Source organism: Phocoena phocoena, chromosome 5, assembly GCF_963924675.1.
Source record: "Phocoena phocoena chromosome 5, mPhoPho1.1, whole genome shotgun sequence".
Lineage (NCBI taxonomy): Eukaryota > Metazoa > Chordata > Mammalia > Artiodactyla > Phocoenidae > Phocoena > Phocoena phocoena.
Genome location: NC_089223.1, coordinates 45,800,023 through 45,821,850, shown reverse-complemented (window position 1 = coordinate 45,821,850; position 21,828 = coordinate 45,800,023). Strand labels below are relative to the sequence as shown.

Below are 21,828 nucleotides of genomic sequence, written 5' to 3'. Positions count from 1 at the left end.
ACCATTAAGACCTTTACTTCAGTCCTTCAGTTAAGCATACTGGGTATTTGTGTAATTCTGTTTCATAGTATGGAGATACGTAAGTAAGGTGGCAGATTACATAGCCCTGCTCACTGGAGACAGTGGGTGCAGGACAGAACAAGGGACTGAATTCTGAATAAAGGTCTCGTGAATATTTACAATGGTTGTACAAGGGTGGCCCCAAAGTCAGGCTGCCTGAGTTCACGGCAGCCCCACCCACCAGCGTAGGTGTCTTAGCCTCCCTTCACCTCCCTAAGTCGAAGTTTCCTCGGCTGGCGCACTATGCAGCTAAAGTAGTATCTACTACAAGACAGCTGGGAAGACCAGGTGAGGTAATCCATGGACTTCCTCGCAGCGTTCGGCTCATGGTATTTCCTCCACAAATGGTATCTGTGACTAATACTCAGCTCTGTGATCTTAGGCAATTCCCTAATTCCTTTGACTCTTGTCTGTTCCACCTGTTAAACAAGAATATTTACCCTGCCTGCCTACGGTATCGTTGTGAGGATCAAATGAGAACACGTATTGAAAAGACTTTTAAAAGTGAGTAGTTAACAAACCAGTTGGGAAGAGAGCGCTGTACACAGCACGACACCACTGGAAAACATTCCGAGGCAATGTGTAATCACGCATTGGCCTGGGAGGACCGAACAGGTTCAGAGAAGGCAGTTGTAGACATTCAGGGAAAGGAAGGAAGACTGTGGCCTTATGTTGGGGGCAGTCCACGCAGAGTGGAGGGGGGGCCTACCAGCTGAGCCTCGAAGACGAGACAGGAAGGATGCAGCTGGGAGAAGAGGATCCTGCCCTCACTTACCAGTCAGATGGCTAAGTTTTGCTATGCGTCTCCCCTCTCGTTCCAGGCGGAGTTGATTGGAAGCCTCACCCACAAGCTTGAGACCCTCCAGGAAGCCAAGGGGAGCCTGCTGATGGACATCAAGCTCAATAACGCCCTGGGGGAAGAGGTAGAGGCCTGGATCAGTGAGCTCTGCAAGCCCAATGAGATCGACAAGTACAAGATGTTCATCGGGGACTTGGACAAGGTGGTGAACCTGCTGCTCTCCCTCTCAGGACGCCTGGCCCGCGTGGAGAACGTCCTCAGTGGCCTTGGTGAAGACGCCAGTAACGAGGAAAGGGTAGGCCGCGTTAACGATTCCGCTCTACACTTTTCCTGCCCGAGCCCATGTACCCAGGGAAGTAAGATTAGACAGGAGCCTTTCTAGAGACGGTCACCATCTCTCCGGGGCAGGGAGAGACTCCAACGTACAGGGAACAGAGGAGAAGGATCCTGCACGCCAAGATGTCATGCTGACCCCTCAGCCTCAGGGATACTTAGGAAAAGTTAAAAACGTGGGTGCCAGAGTTTCTTTCCTTCCTTTTTATCCCAGAAAAAGGAAAGGTAAAAGCATGATGGGGGTTGACATTAAAAAAAGGGAGAGGGACGACACAACTGTTCGGGATGAGGACAGGGCTCCCGGGAATCTGCAGGTGAGGGGCCACGGGCACTTGGTGAAGATGCACCCGCTGTGTCCATGGCAGCCCTTACCGGAATAACTGGTGGTGACAGCGGCGGCGATCCCAGATAGAATCTAAGTCCTCCCTCTGGGTCGGACGCTGTGGGCTTAGACACACTGTAGGTGCAGTCTCATAGAATCCTCACAACAGGCCAGTAGGCGACAGGGCCAGGACAGGAGGAGTCCTGCTGCAGCCCCCAAGTGTCATTCACCTCACTGAACTTAATTCCAGAGCTACAGAGCATTCTTTATGTGCTCATCTGTACAGCACATATTTACTGAGTACCCGGTACATGCCACTCTCTGATCTAGGCACTTAGGACACTCTGTGAACAAAGCAGTCAGATCCCCACCCTCATGGAACAAACTTACCAAGGGAGGTCAGGTGATCGACGTAGCTATTTTTCATATATATGCCGAGGTGATGAGCGCTGCAGCCGTCAAGTGGTTCCTTTGCTTTCTGGCTCCTTCTAGCTCCAGCTCTCTCTTTCAGTGCTGTCAGGGATTTCCCAATTATTTCTCCGAATGTACTGCATTCAAAGGAAAGGTGTCTCTTGTCAAATAGATTTTTAAAGGACTGAAAGAAGTCTAGGCGGTAAGCATTTAGGAATGTGACTCGGCATCCAGGAACTTTCCGCAGCCCCTCTCCCGGCGAGTGCCCTCCTCGTGTAAACGTTCTGGGCCTTCGCTTCCTCACCTGCAAACTGTCTGACGGTGTTTGCCTCAAAAGTGTTGTCCTTTCCACCTTCCTTTCATCCGGAAAGCAGCTAACAAGAACCTGTCAGATGCCAGGTGCCCCGCGTGCTAGGGCTGAACGCTGCCTAAAAACAGGCCCGCCTTCGAGGAACTCAGCAGTCAGTGAGGAAAAGCAACGTAACCCGTGTAGAAGCGGCAATTGCATTTATGCTACAGCACAGCCATAAACTCGGAGCCATGAGAGCACCTCTCACGCGGTGTGGTGTGGTCAGGAAGGACTTCACACAAGTGCCGCTTGAATGGAGCCTAGGGGACTTCCTTAATTCCAGGTGGGCTGAGAGGGAAAGGGCTTTACCATTTAGGAGGAATGTCATGGACAAAGTCCAGACAGGCCATGGCGTGTTTAAGAATTGGTTTCCATGTGGTTGGTATGTCTAGAGCAGAGTGCCTCCTTGATTTACTTGTTTTTAAGGGAGACCGACAAGGGATAATGAAGCCACTGTCCCCCCAGGGCTAGCATCAGTGGGGAAGCCATCACTACCTCTGGACCTGGAGCAGCACGAGGAAGGGGCCCTTATCAGAACTCTAGCTGTAGCTGACCTGCGGCACTGAGGCCTGGGTGAAAAGTTGTAGCCACCACCCCCTGGCAAGGAGGGAGCCAGGGATAAAGGCCTCCATTTCTTCTCCCTCCCAGCTTCCAGCCTCCTGCCCATGACTGCCACTGGCCAAAACCAGCAGCCAGCAGGGTGCAGCTTCCCTGGACATAGAAGAGGAGGGTGGATCTGAAGGGGTAAACAGTATCCAGTGCAGAAAATAATCGCAAAGACCTGAGGGTCGTACTTTAGACTTTGGCCTGTAGGCCTGGAGAGCCATGAACTAATTTCATGACGTAATCAGCCTGGGGAGGGGTGAGGATGATGTTACAGTTGGGAGGTTTATTGTAAACATGGTCTAGCAAGATGGGTTTAGGCTGTTAATCTGGGCCATTGTCATGGAGATAGAGAATAGGGAGTGACTCAGAGAATGAGTTTGAATTAGCAGGGCATGTTAGATGACGGGAAGGATACAACAGAAGGTCATTCCAAGTTTCCCGTTCGGTCGCTTGGGTGGATGCCACAGGTATCTGAGATACGCAACACGGGAGCAGTTCTTACGGGAAGATGAGTTGAATTCAATTCTGGAACCACTCAGCACTTAAGTGCGCGTACACACTCTCAAGTACATACAAGTGCTTGCTCATCTGCAAGATACATCTGTATTAGTCTTTATGATTATTAGTCTTTGTTAAATAAAAGCGTAAATAGGCATAAGGAAAGGAGGAATAAATGGTTCAGTAAATGCCAGATTCAGGATTATTGTTACCAGTGAGGGGAGGAGGGGCATCGGGAGAACTCTATATATATAACTCATCAACTGAATATTTTGTTTTTAAACTGAAGCAAATATGAAACATGTTCAAGCTAAGATTTGGCACTGTTAATGATGGGCACACAGATCTTATACCATTCTCTATACAATACTGATGTTTAAAATATGTCATAATTTTTTAAAGGTGAGGAAGAGGTTCTCACTTTTTAACTTAACTTCCCTACGGTATTTTGAAACATGTCTTCATTGCAAATTCAGTCCCTGAGGGTTTCTTTTTTAGGTGTGTTTTTCTGATGAGGAGAAGGAAGCCTATGAAAATGGAGATATTTGTAAGATTAACCTATTAACTTTCCACTTTTCCTCTAGGCGTTATTAGGTAAGATCTGACAGGCCAGTTCAAGGGGAGTTCAGGGCAGAGACACATGAGCCTTTCATAACCCTACATAAGCTAATCTGTGTTGAGGTATATATTTAAATATTCTTATTTCTTGATTAATTTCCACTTTAAAGTTTCTCATTCACTTTAGCCTGAAGAGTCTGGTTAAATGTAAAATTTTTAAAAATGTTAATGACAGCGTGTTGAGTAAAAGGCCACATTACAGACTTCTGTAAAGTCTAAAGATAATACGCTGTCTTGCCATTGGGTCTGTATAAGAAACTCTCAGAATATGAACTTGCCATCATTGCCAAATAGAATTTCTCTCATGTTAGATTCAGAGGCCTGAAAAATGGAAACTGATTTTTTCGGAGATGGTAAATAATAATGTTCCCATTGTTGATTATGGATTGGGGCAGAGGTTCTCAAACTTTAACTGCAAAGAATCGCCCGAAAGGCTCCTTCAACCACAGACCCCTAAGCCCCACACCTCCAGAACTTTTGATTCAGTAGGTGGAAGGGGGCCTGAAATTTTGCATTTCTAACAAATCCCCGGGAGATGCTGCTGGTACCCACTTTGAGGACCACTGTAAAATGGAAATACTTGTAAACACTCAAGGTACCTTGATGACTGGCTTTTTTTCCCTTCAGTTGTTTAACTGTGGTAAACTACATATAAGATTTGCTGTCGTAATCATTTTTAGCTGTACAGTTCAGTAGCATTAACTATGTTAACGTTGTTGTGTAACGGATCTCCAGAACTTTCTCATCTTGCGAAACTGAAACTCTATACCCACTGAAACAGCAACTCCCCCTCCTTTCTCCCCTCCCCCAGAGCCTAGCAACCACCATTCTACTTCGTGTCTCTATGACTGTAGACTATTCTAAGGACCTCATATAAATGGAATCCTGATTGTTCTTCTAAGTCTAGAAGCCTTACAGTAAAGCCATTACCCCAGCCAATTTTAACATAATCTCTCAAATTAAAGCTGCCACATGACTTTATAAGTTAGAGAACCATGTATCTGCAACCTAAGGGTAATGAACTGATTTTCAAACGACTGAGTCTCCTTACTTTAGATCGACAATCAAAATAGAAACTTAGACACTGCACCGTCCTGAAAAAGGTCTCTCTGCGGGCAGTTCGGTTCTTTTCCCCGTTCTGCTGGCCCTTGGCTGATCTGCTTGTTTCGCCCTGGCAGAGCTCTCTCAACGAGAAGAGGAAGGTCCTGGCTGCACAGCACGAGGACGCGCGGGAGCTCAAGGAGAATGTGGACCGGAGGCAGCGCGTGGTGCTGGACATCCTGGCCCATTACCTTTCCAAGGAGCAACTCCAGGATTACCAGCATTTTGTGAAAATGAAGTCGACACTCCTCATCGAGCAGCGGGAGCTGGACGACAAGATCAAGCTGGGCCAGGAGCAGGTCAAGTGTCTGCTGGAGAGCCTTCCCTCGGATTTCGTGCCCAAGGCAGGGGCCCTGGCTCTGCCCCCAGGCCTCGCCGGTGACGTGACTGCCGTGGGAGGGTGGACTGTCAGTATTTTTCCAACAGTAACCTCTCCACTTTAACCTCTTCTCCAGGACCCAACGAAGAGCCCACCCCTTCTCTCAACACTATTTAATCTGAAAAACGTTTCAGTACAAGCCAGCCTGTAAACTCTGTGGGTTATGGGGGTTTTTCTGGATAAAAGGAAAAAAATTCCATCCAGGAAAAAGCCTGTCTTTTCCTTCTCGCCCTTCATGATTGATTATTCTGAGAGCTTGAATGCTGCTGGGAACTTACCCCTTTCTGTTGTCACTTCGTGGTAGAAAGAAAATTAATGAAACTGTGCGAACTGATCGGAGGGTGTCTGTTTAGTTTTCCACAGGCTTGAGGCAACGTGGATAAGTGCGTGTCACCCTCAGGAATGTACCCACAGTGGCCTTCCCTGCTTGTGGGCAGTGCATCCTGACGACAGGTACGCGTACTTAAGGGTCTGCAACATAAAGCCTTAAAGAGAAACACAAACAGGAGAAAACTGTCAAACTTTGAACGTTGTTATTTATATTTTTAAAAATGAAAAAGATCATTGTTTGTGTGCTAACCACTTACTTGATTCTGTTTTGTGGTGGACGTAGACGGTTACCTTTGAGCTTTGTATTTTGTGAGAACCTTAATGAAACGAAGAATTCCAAAGACAGTCACATTGAGTGTGGAGACTTTTTTCTTAAACTCTCAACAGTGAGTAGACCTTCAGTGCTTGTCTTAAGCTGAGTATGGCAGAGCCCCGGCTGCCACTGCTGCCAGTCTTCATCACGGTGCTCCCGCAGCAGTCGGGAGCACACGCGCCTTCCCAGGAAGAAGGCTTTGTGCAGCATGGCGATCGTATCCTTTGCTAGTGCTCCCTGTCATTATCACTGGGGTGGAGAGAAAGCTAAATTTTACTAACAAGGACAACTCTCCAACCTGTTGACAAGGAGGCCGGAACCCAAGTCAATTCAAAACTGAATTCATGCTGTCCTCCTATACGAGATTTGAGCTAAATACAACTTCTTTGGTGAGCTATTTCAGCGGGCTGTTTTAATGATGCTTTTCAAAAAAGTTTCTTTTCCTAAAATGTCAAACTTATCAACTACATTTTCACTGAAAACTCCCTCCTTAACCTCTGAAGACTGATTTTGCACTATTCTGCTTCAATAATAACATCTGAGAGGGTACTCGAGAGCCTAAGATGTAAGTTTATTAAAATATAGAGACTGGAAGGTGGAAGGAGATGATGGGCCAGCGACCAGGCTATGTTGTCAGCTGCCGGAGATGGCAACAACCCAATACTTTAAGCAGGTGGTGAATCCCAGGCTGTGCTTTAGTTCTGTTGTTGTTTTTACATGGGTTGAATCCTCGGATGCGGGGGGGGGGTGGCCAACTGTGCTGATTTGGGCTACAAGTACTATAGCAGCCAGTCCTAGAGAACTGGGAGAGTAAAGTTCTTAGGAGGGTATCAAACGCTCGTTTTTCTTAGTACATTTTGATGAATGAAAATTTTCTGGTTAAGAACTTCAGAAACGTAGTTTTGACCCCCAATACAGATGTATTTTGATGAACTTAGAATCAATAGGCCACCCACAGATTTCTCCTGAGCCATCAACAAAAGCCATTGCTTCTTTCTTCGGAGGTTTTACACTGTCAGACTGCATTATAAGACGGCACCTTGGTTTCCCAGGAATGTTTTCAAAAGCTTATCTCTTACATCTAGAGGTTCCATCTCCCAGTGAATCAGTAGAACCAGGGACAGCATTCAGTAGCCACACTGCATGGTCATTTTGAAGTAAAAAAAAACAGTACCTCCAACTGACTTTTCATCAGACTTAGGCCAACACAGGAGCCTGAGATGAACTCCAATCGGTGTGTCTTGCTGATACTGAGTGGTTTCCCTGAGGTCAGAGCAGGTTGAAGCTAGCCAGCAAATGTCTGCAGCAGTTCTTGGTGAAGTTCCTCAGAGGATTCTGGGGCTCCCAATTCCCAACACTCTTCTAAATTATCCTTAGGGATTTGACTGGGAACGTTGTACACATTCAGTCTTTTTCATCACTTTTCTAATTTATACATGTCAAAGTAAGTGACCCCCCCCAGAGCAGAGCAGGTGATACTGCGAGGCACCACAAGCACCTGAAAGCGATGATGCTCTGAGGGTAGTTATCCCTTCTTTTGTTCCGTTGAAATGTTGTTCTGCTACGTGAGATGAGTGAGGTACCGAGTATGACTGTGAAATCTAATTCTCAGGCGGATGTGATATTTATAACAGGGCTTTTGACCTCTGTGCTCTGATGAGAAGAAATCACTAACCTAATTTTCATTGTTAACTTGAACTAGATAATAAGCCTATTCTTTATCCCTCTCCTATTTTGCATTCTTTCCCTACTATTAAAAAAAATTATTTAAAAAATTCATCCGCAGTAGAAGCCACCTTTTCCCTCCGAATAGCATCCTCGGCCAACATCACGGGCACAGCAACCATGAGCAAGCTGTTGGTCAGGATTTCAGGACACACATTACATCATCAGGAATGTCTGTTCGGTCAATAATTGTCCCTGTGGATACGATCCTTTCAGAGATACCATGTCCCGTGAGAAGTCAGGTGGGAGTGGGATGGCCTTGCTGATACTCAAGAATCCTTCCAAGTTCCAAGAAAGGACAATGTCCTACGACATAACTGGGAGGCTTCCAACTTCCTGGGCCCCTGGAGAAGTTCCTGGGCTTGTTGCTACATGTTGTCTGACTCAGCCTTTTCTCATGCTGCTTTGCATCTTGTGGTGGCTGCTTGACCCCAAAGAATGCAGGGAGGGTCCATAGTCAACAGGTCTTGAGTTTCTCCCAGAGGCACTGTCGAAACCAAACATTTTTTTCCTTTGCTCCAGGGGATCATTTTATGGTGATGAAGACCATCAACTGGTTTTCAGACTTGAAGATGAGCAAGTTTGGGTCAGCTCCCAAGAGTCTGTTGAAATGAGGAGTGAGGGCTTAACTGAGGTTCTTTGGGGCGTATAAAGCAGAAACCAGGGACTTCCCTGGCGGTCCAGTGGTTAAGACTCCGTGCTTCCACTGCAGGGGGCACGCCTTCGATCCCTGGTCAGGGAACTAAGATCCGACATGCTGCAGGGCATGGCAAAAAAAGATATTAAAGCAGAAACCAGCCTGGGAAATCCCAGTTTTCCTATTACTCCATTGTTAATATCTGATCCAAAGTCACTTCTGAGTTTGATAGATCACAGTCATTCCTAATATGAGTTCTACCGTGAAGTTTGTTTTTTATTCAAGCATCTTTTATTAAAGTATTGGGCTTTTTTTCTGGATAACTTGGAAAATGTTGGCTTTTTATTCTTATATGTTTCCAACTTTTTCTCTTTAGTTTAATTTTCTATGATATTACTGGCTTTATTCTGTCACGTTGGAATTATTTTTCCTTTCTTAGAATAAAATGAGTTTTATTCACCTTACTGCTGGGAGGAAAAGGAAGAACTTGAGCGAGAAATAACTTCTCCATCTCCAGCAAGACGTGGCCAGGTGAACGTGAAGGGGCCTTTCTACCCAGAAATAGATTATTGGGGCCAAGGTATTCACTGCTGCCTGAACTCTCTGGGACGAAGCATGGAATAAAATGATAAAGGCCATTTTGATACCAGGGACACATGAACGGTGTTCTAGTTTATTCTTATTTCTAAATGAAACCTTACTTTTCTTAAGGGAGCTCATTCAGACACTAACTCAATCATGGTTTCTCAAAGTACAGTCAAGGTAGCACCCGCATCAGAGTAACGGGTACTTGTTATAAAAAGGCCAGTTGCTGGGACACAAACAAGTAGGCTGGGAACCTGCATCTTAACAAGTTCCCCAGTTTATTCTGATGTACTCTAACATCCAAGAGCCTCTTACCCCTGTCGTTTGTACAGTTTTTATTGTTAGGATCACAGTTAGACTGGCGTGAATGTATATCATAATAATCCCAGAAATTCGAAGCCCTGTCACATTTACTCTCATTAACTACATTTTTATGAGTTAATACTGTCCCCACAATTAAATCATCCTCAAGGTTGTGATATGGGTTCCCCCCCCCCCAGCCCCCGCTCACTCTCTCCTAGATCTGTCTTAAATTTAAACAAGCTAAGTACTTATTCAGGCTAAGTGCACTAATTATTTCCCCCCCAAAGGAATCAGCTTATCAAACCATGTCAGTAATCTGAAGTGCTGCCATGATACCTGTACTCACCTGAAATCACGACTGACCTTTGCAGTGGGGACCGTACTCAGATCTCTGTGGCTTCATCACTAGTCTCGCGCTACCTATGGGTTAGAATTTCTCTTGGCTTGGATCTGACAGTCTAGGTAATGAAACAAAAATGTGTTCCTTTCCTTTGAGAAGTGAAAGGAGCCATCAGCTGATTTTAAAAGGCTAAAATCAAAATTAGGCAGGAAAAAAGTTGTGGAGAAAGAAACTGGTTCCCTTAGTCCTGCCTCATTCTATAAATTCCTCTCAAATCTTCTATAAGTGGAAAAGCAGCTGCATTTCTTGCTAAGACATCAGTATTGCTATTGCTTTACACAGTGGAAGTTTAGTATGAGAAATTATTGTATTCTGATAAACAAGTACCTATAGAATATAAGTAAATTCTGTATGATACCCTTGAGCTAAGGAAGAGTACCCAAGAAAAGGTAAACTTGGAAAGGGCCGCCCTCACAAAGGCTGGGGTTCAGAGCTTTTTGGAGAACTCAGTCCACTGACAGCAGAGAATTTTGTTCTTTGCCCAGGCCAGAAGCCGGTCTGCAGTCCCTGGGCAAGCAGGAGGCAACCCAGAGCATAGACGTGCACAGGTAGTGGAGGCCTGCAGAGGGGCTGGCTGCTCAGTGAAAACCCTCTGAGTCAGGTTATCTGCTAGGGGCCTGAGGGAAGAGGGTATTGGCAGAATGCCTGTGGGGCACGGATGCAAGCAGGAATCCTTCAAGGTGTGTCAAGTCCACACGGCTGGGAGAAGGTTATCCCTGCTGAGGCTGCAAGGTCACTGAGGTGACCCATGGTTGGGGCAGAACTCCCTCAGATACCCTCACACCACGCCACTCCTGCACCAGGCAGCAGCGCAAACAGCAGGGTATAGTCCTTTCCTTCCCTCCTGCCCTCCAGCGCCCTCTACTGAGAAAGCTTAACGTCACGCTCGCTGTGAAGGAGATTCAAGTGTCCGCTGTCACAGAGCATGTACTGAAGGGGGAATGTGGAGCTAAGAGGCAATAAATTGGTAACTAGCACAGATTTATTCTTCTAGATCATTACCCTAGCATTATCTTCTGGTATCATATAGAATTTTGTAGTTGTTGATTCTGTAAGAACTTTCTCTGATAATAAAGAAAAAAACCTATCAAATGGACAATTTCTATCTCTTGAAAGAGGTGTCAAAAGGAAAGCAGTTTCTCATTTGTTTTCTTTAAATGTGCTTCACACATTCATATTCCTCAAAGTACCTAAAGCAATAGATTTAGAATGAGGCCTATTTAAGAGCACGTGTAAGTTCTGTACCTGTCGATCTCTGTCTGGCTATGATGCCTCTGTACACCTCTGTGAGTCTCTCTGTCTCTTCATGTGTCTCCACACGCATACCTTTCTGTCTCTGTGTGTTTTTGTCTACCTCACTCTAGGGTTGTCATCTTTCTGTTTCTTCATTTCCCAAATAATTCCAGTTATATTTTTTCTTTTTTTGGGGGGGGTGTAGGGGTGACTTAGAAAGGATAATGGGAATAAATAAAGAGCTAGAAGGGAAGATGACCTGAGTGTAAAGTCAAGAATGCGCTCTTTTTCCAATTTAGGGAAATGTTTTCACCTCCTTCAAGCTCATTCAAAAAAGAGAGAGACAGGTAAAGGAAGACTCTGCAAACTTGGCAATGTGTATAAATATGTGTAAGAGTGAATGAGAGCTATTTCCCTTCTCTAATTAGAACAGAGTATAGGAATTGGCTTTATTTTTCAGTAATAGGAATTGAGGGGATAAGGAACAACTCAACAAAGAGGACTCATAGGCACTGGACTGAGAATTTAAGAACACTAATCTTCCTTCCTGACAATTAAAAGAAAAAGAAAAGAATATAGATCTACGTGGTATGAAATGATTTGGAAGCAGATTTGTTAAAAGGCAGGAAGATAGTCTGACTTCCCTTTCAGGGCTAGGGTTCTATGCAGGTAGGTGGGCAGAAAGTAAACTGCAGCTTAGGATATAAACAGACATTATTCCAAGTTTACTCAGAAAGTTTAATAATGAGTTTAATAATAAACTCAGTTTAAGAACACATCACTCGATGTGTTTTGATATTACTATTTAATACTCTGAGGAAACTTCCCCCAAATCAAGGAGTAATCACTTTAATCCATGTTTGAAACCCTGAATAGACATGTATTCTTTACAGTGAGAATGCAAATCCTTTTCCTCCTCCATTTTTTCCTGACCTTTTCTACAAATCTTACCGAAGACTTCTTGGTTTTGAACAATAAATTTTGAAGGTGATATAACAGGGTTGACGAACAAATTGCAATAAGGTCTTCTTGCAAATGTCAGTTAAAAAGCTAACGAAGGAATAATGTGCTTAGGAATAAGTAACTAAGGAAATAATTTCAAGTTGTGGTTAAATAACGTGCCTCCGGGCTTCCCTGGTGGCGCAGTGGTTGAGAGTCCGCCTGCCGATGCAGGGGACACGGGTTCGTGCCCCGGTCCGGGAGGATCCCGCGTGCCGCGGAGCGGCTGGGCCCGTGAGCCATGGCCGCTGAGCCTGCGCGTCCAGAGCCTGTGCTCCACAACGGGAGAGGCCACAACAGTGAGAGGCCCGTGTACCGCAAAAAATAAAAAAAAATAAAAAATAACGTGCCTCCACAGGTAGACAAGAGAAAAGCATCTTTGGGAAGTACAGCAGGAAATGTGCATGGTCATCATTACTCTGGGAACTTCAATATGTGCACTGGCGTGGCTAATTGAGAAGGTATATCATAGGCCTGCTAACAAAAGTAGAACCACAGCTCTTCAGGTCGAATGGATCAGGAATCAGTGGGAGGTGGCCAACCAAAGGACTTCTGTCCATCATGCACAAATACAAATACACGTAATACATGAATACAAATCAGTAATAAAAAGACAACCCAATTTTAAAAGCTTGGCAAAAGAATCAATGAGACATTTCACAAAGGAAGATCTATGAATGGCCGATGAGCACACAGAAAGGCGATGGACATCTCAAACTTCTCAGAGAAACAGAAATTTAAACCACAATGAGATTCTGCTACCCACTCACTAGAATGACTAAACTCAAGTGTTGGTGACTCAGTGGAGTTCCTACGCATTCTGCTAAACGAGTAACCCACTTCAGAGAACTGTTTGGTAGTTCTTTACAAAACAAAAAATATATATTTACCCTATGATCTAGCACTTCCACTTTTAGGTAGTTACTCTAAAGAAATTAAAATGTCTCCACAAAAAAGACTTGTACAAGATGTCTATAGCAGCGTGAATCACAATAGTCAAAAAAACTGAAAACAACTCAAATCTCCATCAACAGGTAAACAGATAACCAAACTGCAGTACATTAGTACAATGGAATACTATCAATGCATTTGAATAAACTATTGATACATGTAACCACATGGATGAAAAACACTGTTAAGCAAAGGAAATTACATACAAAAAAAGTATATATTGTATGATTCCATTCATATCAAGTTCTAGAACAGGCAAAACTAACCTGTGTTGGTAGAAATGATAAAGTGGTTGCCTGGGGATGCAGGGGAGCTGATTGATTCAAACTGAACAAAAGAGAACTTTCTAGGATGACAGATATATTCTATATCTTGCTTTGAGCTGTGGTTACACAGGTGTATGAAATCATCAAAATTCATCCAACTTAACATTTAAGATCTGTGCATAATACTGATTGTTAATTATACCTCAGTTTAAAAAACAGTGATGAGGAAAAGTGAGAAACTAGGGCAAATTAGATATTTGATACTGACTAAATAGGTAGCTGGTTTTTATCCTTCATACAATTATTGGAGATCGTGATGATAGCAACTCCCGGGGATGTTTTTATCATGGTGAGGGTGTAGCCCAAGTTGCTGTAACAACTAGATATTTTAAAAAACAGAGTCCAGTTCAAAATGGCAACATAGGAGGCTCCTGAATTCACCTCCTCCCACTGAATCTACAGCTACACATAGAACAATTCCCTCTGAAAAAAAAAAAAAATCCAGAAACTAGCCAAGCAACTCCTATACATTGGATGAACAAGAAGAAAACAGGCTGGAGAGGCTGAAACACAATCTCACCAAACCCCACCCTGGGTGTTGTTGACAACAACTGGGGGAGGAAGTCACGACTCCCAGCTTCTCCCTGAGGAGTAAAGGGTTTGGATTACACATCTGGTGCCCCAACTTTTAAGACTTCCACCTGAGAGATGGCCCCTCAAAACATCTACCTCTGAAAGCCAACAGGGCTTCTGTCCCTAAGACTCAGAAGGCTACAGTGAACCAAGAAACAGTTCTTAAGGGACTTGCAAAGACTCACTGTAGCTGTCCTCACCAGGGCACCATGCAGAGGCAGCAGACAGAAGAGCCCAGTCTTTCTGTGAAAGAGGCCTATTTGCAGATCTTAAAAGCTGTGGCCTGAGGGTCAGGCTTCTAATTTACCACAAATGGGCGGCGGGGGGCGGGGGTTAGCTACTGCAATCCTCTCCAGAGACCAGGGAGGCCAGTGGGTACTAGTTTCATGCTCTCCCTCTGCCCTGCCCCACATTGCCCGTATCTCCATAAAAAGGATCTTGTACACACACCTGGCATCCTGGCTTTCATGGCTGCTGCCCAGAGGACACATCCTATGATAGCCTGGCTCTGGTGGCCAGCAGGGCTTCTGTTCAAGGGTTCAACAGGATGATAGCAAACAAGAAACAGCTCTTAACAGCTATTACCCCAGGGCTCAGTGCAGAGGAAAGAGACAGAAATGTCCATCTCCTAGTCTTCCCCTGAAAGAGGTACTTCTGCATACTTTAAAAGCTACTGCCTGAGGGTCTGGCTCCAGTCAGCCTGCATCTAGGTGCTGACTGAGATCCTCCCTTTGGGTCACTGATGGGGCTTGGCACACCGTCAACTACTGGTGGCTACTAAGCACAAAGAAAGCAGCTTGAACAATCACAAACATTTGAGAGACAACCAAGAACCAGGGCATGGTTGAATGATAAACAAGGCCAAACCTTTAAAACTGGGAGAGGAGGCTGTTTTTTCTAACGCACAGAAACCAGCACAGTCGAAGAAAATTAAGAAAGGGAAGAACATGTTTTAAACAAAAGATAAAACTCCAGAAAAAGACCTTCATGAGGTGGAGATAAATGATTTACTTGATAAAGAGTTTAAAATAATGGCCATAAAGATGCTCACCAAGGTCAAGAGAACAATGTGTGAACAAAGTGAGAATTTGTAAAAGGAGAGAGATATACAAGAAAATATCAAACAGAAATCACATAGCTAAGGATGACATGATACTATATATAGAAAACCCTAAAAACTCCACACAGAAACTACTAGAACTGATAAATGATTTCAGCAAGGTAGCAGGATACAAATTAACGTACAGAAATCAGTTGCATTTCTTAATGCTAACCATGAAATAGCAGAAAGAACATAAAGAAAAATACCTTTTAAAATCACACCAAATAAATAAATAAATAAAGGGGAATAAACCTGACCAAGGAGGTGAAAGACTTATATGCTGAGAACTATAAAACATTAATAAAGGAAATTAAATATGATTCAAAGAAATGGAAAGATGTCCCACGCTCTTACATCAGAAGAATTAATATTGTTAAAATGGCAATACTACCCAAAGCAATCTACAGATTTAATGCGATCCCTATCAAATTACCCATGACATTTTTTCACAGAACTAGAACAAATAATCCTGAAACTTACACGGAACCATAAAAGACCTGGAATTGCCAAAGTTATCCTAAGGAAAAAACACAAAGCAGGACTTTGTGCCAGACTTTAGACAATACTACAAAGCTACAGTAATCAAAACAGTGTGGTATTGGCACAAAAACAGACATACACATCAATGGAACAGAATAGAGAGCCCAGAAGTAAACCCACACACCTATGGTCAATTAATCTTCAACAAAGGAGACAAGAATGTAAAATGGGAAAAAGTGTCTTCAGCAAGTGGTGCTGGGAAAGTTGGACAGCTGAATATAAATCAATGAAGTTAGAACACACTCTCACACCATGCACAAAAACTAAACTGAAAATGGGTTAAAGACAAATATAAGACAAGACACCATAAAACTCCTAGAAGAGATCATAGGCAAAACATTCTCTGACATAAATCATACCAATGTCTCCTTAGGTCAGTCTCCCAAGACAATAGAAATAAAAACAAAAATAAACAAATGGGACCTAATCAAACTTACAAGTTTTTGCACAGAAAAGGAAACCATAGAGACAACCTATGGAATGGGAGAAAATATTTGCAAATGATGTGACTGACAAGGGCTTAATTTCCAAACTATACAAAGAGCTCAGACAACTTGACAATAAAAAAACAAACAACCCAATCAAAAATTGGGCAGAAGACCTAAATAGACACTTCTCCAAAGAAGACATATGGATGGCCAAGAGGCATATGAAAAGATGTTCAACATCACTAATTGTTAGAGAAATGCAAATCAATACAATGAGGTACCACCTCACACCGGTCAGAATGGCTATCATCAAAAATTCCACAAACAGGGCTTCCCTGGTGGTGCAGTGGTTGAGAGTCCGCCTGCCGATGCAGGGGACACAGGTTCATGCCCCAGTCTGGGAAGATCCCACATGCCACGAAGCGGCTGGGCCCGTGAGCCATGGCCGCTGAGCCTGCGCGTCCGGAGCCTGTGCTCCACAACGGGAGAGGCCACAACAGTGAGAGGCCCGCGTACAGCAAAAAAAATCCACAAACTATAAATGCTAGAGAGGATATGGAGAGAAGGGAACCCTCCTACACTGTTGGGAATGTAAATTGGTGCAGCCACTATGAAGAACAGTATAGAGGTTCCTTAAGAAAGTAAAAATAGAGCTAACATATGATCCTGAAATCCCATTCCTGGGCATATACCCAGAGAAAAACATGGTCCGAAAGGATACATGCACCCCAATGTTCATTGCAGCGCTGTTTACAATAGCCAAGACATGGAAGCAACCTAAATGCCCATCGACAGAAGAATGGATAAAGAAGATGTGGTACTTATATACAATGGAATATTACTCAGCCATTAAAAAGAATGAAATAATGCCATTTGCAGCAACATGGATGGACACAGAGATTGTCATACTGAGTGAAGTTAGTCAGACAAAGAGTATCATATGATATCTCCTATATGAGGAATCTGAAAAAAGTGATACAAATGAACTTATTTACAAAACAGAAACAGACTCACAGACTTAGAGAATGAACTTATGGTTACCAGGGAGGAAGAGTGGGGGGTTGGGATAGTTAGGAAGTTTGGGATTGACATGTACACACTGCTATATTTGAAATGGATAACCAACAAGGACCTACTGTATAGCACAGGGAACTCTGCTCAATATTCTGTAACAACCTTACTGGGAAAAGAATTTTTAAAAGAATACATACATGTATATGAAAAAAAATCCAATGCCCTTTTTCGCAGAAATAGAATAAACAACCCTAAAATTTATATGGAACCACAAAGACCCCAAATAGCTAAAGCAATTTTGAGAAATAAGAACACAGCTGGAAGCATCAGACTTCTTGATTTCAAACTATATTACAAAGTGATAGTAATCAAGACAATATGCTACTGGCATAAAAACACACACATAGATCAGTGGAACAGAATAGAGAGCTCAGAAATCAACCCCTGAGGGCTTCCCTGGTGGCGCAGCGGTTAAGAATCTGCCTGCCAATGTAGGGGACAGGGGTTCAAGCCCTGGTCTGGGAAGATCCCACATGCCACAGAGCAGCTAAGCCCATGCACCACAACTACTGAGCCTACGCTCTAGAGCCCACGTGCCACAACTACTGAGCCCATGAACCACAACTACTGAAGCCCGCACACCTAGAGCCCATGCTCCGTGACAAGAGAAGCCACTGCAATGGGAAGCCCACATGCAGCAATGAAGACCCAACGCAGCCAAAAATAAATAAAATTAAAAAAAAAAGAAATCAACCCATGCATACATGGTGAATTAATTTATGACAAAGGAGCCAAGAATATACAATGGGGAAAAGATAGTCTCTACAATAAATGGTACTGGGAAAACTGGACAACAACATGAAAAAGAATGAAACTGGACCACTATCTCACACCACACAGAAAAATCAACTCACAAGGGATTAAAGACTTGAAGACCTGAAACCTTACAATCTATGTAAGTTCCTTGACATTGATCACAACAATGATTTTTTGGATTTGACACCAAAAAGCAGAAATAAACAAGTGGAACTACATCAAACTAAAAATCTTCTGTACATCAAAGGAAACATCAACAAAATGGAAAGGCAGCCTACAGAATGAGAGAGAATATTTGCAAACCACTTATCTGATAAGGGGCTAACACCCAAAATATACAAAGAACTCATACAACTCAACATCAAAAAAAATAAGCAACCTAATTTAAAAATGGGCAGAGGACCTAAACAGATGTTTTTCCAACAAAGACATAGTGATACCTAACAGACACATGAAAAGGTGTTCAACATCGCTAATCATCACAGAAATGTAAATCAAAACCGCAAGCTATCACCTCACAATTGTTAGAATGGCTATTACCAAAAAGATAAGAAATAACAGGTGCTGTCAAAAATGTAGAGAAATGGGAACACTTATGTACTGTTGGTGGGAATGTAAATTGGTACAGCCACTACAGAAAATAGTATAAAGTTTCCTCAAAAAATTAAAAATAGAACCACCATATGATCCAGCAATCCCACTTCTGGGTATTTAACTGAAGGAAATGAAATCAGAATCTTAAATATCAGCACGCCCATGTTCACTGCAACATTATTTACAATACTCAAGACATGGAAACAACGTAAGGGTCCATCAATAGATCAATGGATGAATGGGATGAGCAAAATGTGTGAAGGTGGTCAAAAGGTACAAACTTGCAGTTATAAAATAAATAAGTCCTGGGGATGGAATGTACACAGTGACTATAGTTAATACAACTATACTATAAGGACGTCCCTGGTGGCACAGTGGTTAAGAATTTGCCTGCCAATGCAGAGGACACAGGTTCGAGCCCTGGTCCAGGAAGACTCTACATGCTGTGGAGCAACTAAGCCCGTGCACCACAACTTCTGAGCTCGTGTTCTAGAGCCAGTGAGCCACAACTACTGAGCCCACACCCTCTGGGGCCCACGTGCCACAACTACTGAGCCCATGTGCTGCAACTACTGAAGCCTGTGCGCCTAGAGCCCACGCTCCACAACAAGAGAAGCCACCGCAACGAGAAGCCTATGCACCGCAACGAAGAATAGCCCCCACTCACCACAACTAGAGAAAGCCCATGCGCAGCAACAAAGACCCAAAGCAGCCAAAAATAAATAAGAAAAATAAGTAATATGATTCCAACCACATTAGTTGTTTGTCAAAACAAAAATATCAACACTCTTTGGAAGAATCTATAACAATGCAGAGTTTTCAGGATATAATATTCACATCATCCAAGTTATAATCTAAAATTGCTTGACACAGGAAGAAGCAGGAATTTGTGACACAATCTCGAGAGAAGAGACAATCAGCAAAGACCAGTCCTGAAATAATCCAGAAGTTGGAATCAGCACACACAAAAAAATTATGCCAGCTACTATAACTATGCTCAGTGAGATAAAGGAAATGTTCATTAATGAAAGCTCATAATGAACAAAAAGATAGGAATCTCATCAGATAAATAAAAACTATAAAAAGGAAACAAATGGAAATGATAAAACTAAAATATACAGTACCTGAAATTTAAAAATACACTGAAAGAATTTAAAAGCAAAATAGAGATGATGGAGTCACTAAACCTGAAAATAGATCAGTAGAAATGATCCAATTTGAACGACAGAGGAAAAAAAGGATTTTAATAAATTACTGAGCATCAGGATCTGTAATTGTAATCCCTAGACTATCAATGTTCTTAAAATCTATAACTATATAGCCAGTTCATAAGTTAAAGTGGAATTTTAAAAATATTCAAACAACCCAAAAGAAGTCAGGAAAGACAAAGAACAAAGAAACAAAAAACAGAAGAGACAAAGAGAAAACAAATAACATGGTAGTCATGTATGTTATTTAGGAAGAATTATACTACATTTCAGTGGCCTAAACACTACAATTTAAAGACAGAAATTGTCCAAATAAATTATAAAAATCAAGATCCAACTTTATGTTTTCTGCAAAACACATTTAAGTATATAAAGTTTGAAAGTAATAGATGAAAAGAGACAAAACATGTAAAGACTAATCATAAAACCAGAGTGACTATATTAATATCAGATAAAATAAACTTCAAGGTTAAAAGTATTACCACAGATAAAGAGGGACATTTCATAATAATAAAGGTGTCAATTCATCAGAAAGATATAATAATCATAAATAGACTACCTGTGCTCTTTACTGGGGCTAATGGCAGACTCTGCAAGGGCTCAGGCCAAGGAGTACTTCCCAAAACTTCTGCTGCCAGTGTCCTCGTCCCCATGGTGAGCCACAGCCACCCCATACCTCTGCAGGAGACCCTCCAACACTAGCAGGGATGCCAAATGAGATGAACCTCAGTGATATAAAGCAAATCCATCAAACAGACGGTAGTAGTACTTTAGACACAACTGGCGCAGGATGTACAGCAACAACTGAAACTATGGCATTGGTTCTGATGGGTGCAGTAATGTTACTTCCTGGGCTTTGAAGACAAAGCTAAAATCCAGAACACAGAAGTGAATTACCCAAGCCGTGTGGATGAAAGGCTCTTGGTGCTGCAGCCAGGAGTCACTGCTGTGCCTCTGACGTGGGAGAGCCAACTTTAGGACACTGGTCCACAAGAGGCCTCCCAGCTCCACATAATATCAAATGATGAAAGTCTCCCAGAGATCTCCATCTCAACACCAACACCCAGCTTCACTCAACGACCAGAAAGTTACAGGACACCCTATGCCAAACAGCTAGCAAGACAGGAACACAACCCCACCCACTAGCAGAGAGGCTGCCTAAAATCATAATAAGGCCACAGACACCCCAAAACACACCACCAGACGTGGACCTGCCCACAAGAAAGACAAGATCCAGCCTATTCCACCAGAACACAGGCACCAGTCCCCTCCACAAGGAAGCCTACACAACCCACTGAACCAACTTTAGCCTCTGGGGACAGACACCAAAAACAACAGGAAATACGAACCGTCAGCCTGGAAAAAAGGAGACCCCAAACACAGTAAGATAAGCAAAATGAGAAGACAGAAAAACACACAGTAGATGAAGGAGAAAGATAAAAGCCCACCAGACCTAACAAATGAAGAGGAAATAGGCAGTCTACCTGAAAAAGAATTCAGAATAATGATAGTAAAGATGATCCAAAATCTTGGAAAGAGAATAGAGAAAGTGCAAGAAACAATTAACAAGGACCTAGAACAACTGAAGAGGAAACAAGCAATGATGAACAACACAATAAATGAAATTAAACATACTCTAGAAGAGATCAATAGCAGAATAACTGAGGCAGAACGGATAAGTAACCTGGAAGATAAAATAGTGGAAATAACTACTGCAGAGCAGAATAAAGAAAAAAGAATGAAAAGAACTGAGGACAGTCTCAGAAACCTCTGGGACAATATTAAATGCACCAACATTCGAATTTTAGGGGTCCCAGAAGAAGAAGAGAAAAAGAAAGGGACTGAGAAAATATTTGAAGAGATTATAGTTGAAAACTTCCCTAATATGGGAAAGGAAATAGTTAATCAAGTCCAGGAAGCACAGAGAGTCCCATACAGGATAAATCCAAGGAGAAATACGCCAAGACACATATTAATCAAACTATCAAAAATTAAATACAAAGAAAACATATTAAAAGCAGCAAGGGAAAACCAACAAATAACACACAAGGGAATCCCCATCAAGTTAACATCTGATCTTTCAGCAGAAACTCTGCAAGCCACAAGGGAGTGGCAGGACATATTGAAAGTGATGAAGGAGAAAAACCTGCAACCAAGATTACTCTACCCAGCAAGGATCTCATTCAGATTTGATGGAGAAATTAAAACCTTTACAGACAAGCGAAAGCTGAGAGGGTTCAGCACCACCAAACCAGCTTTACAACAAATGCTAAAG

General features: G+C 42.8%; 1 protein-coding gene across 1 annotated transcript in view; it reads left to right on the top strand.

The window, feature by feature from the left end:
* The window catches only part of SHROOM3 (shroom family member 3), a 309,586-nt gene extending 304,046 nt beyond the window's left edge, over positions 1-5,540 (top strand). The window contains exons 10-11 of the mRNA XM_065878012.1: positions 882-1,154; positions 5,175-5,540. Of these exons, the coding sequence (XP_065734084.1) occupies positions 882-1,154; positions 5,175-5,540 (639 nt within the window). The remainder of the gene's footprint in view (positions 1-881; positions 1,155-5,174) is intronic.
* The last annotated feature ends 16,288 nt before the right edge of the window (positions 5,541-21,828 follow it).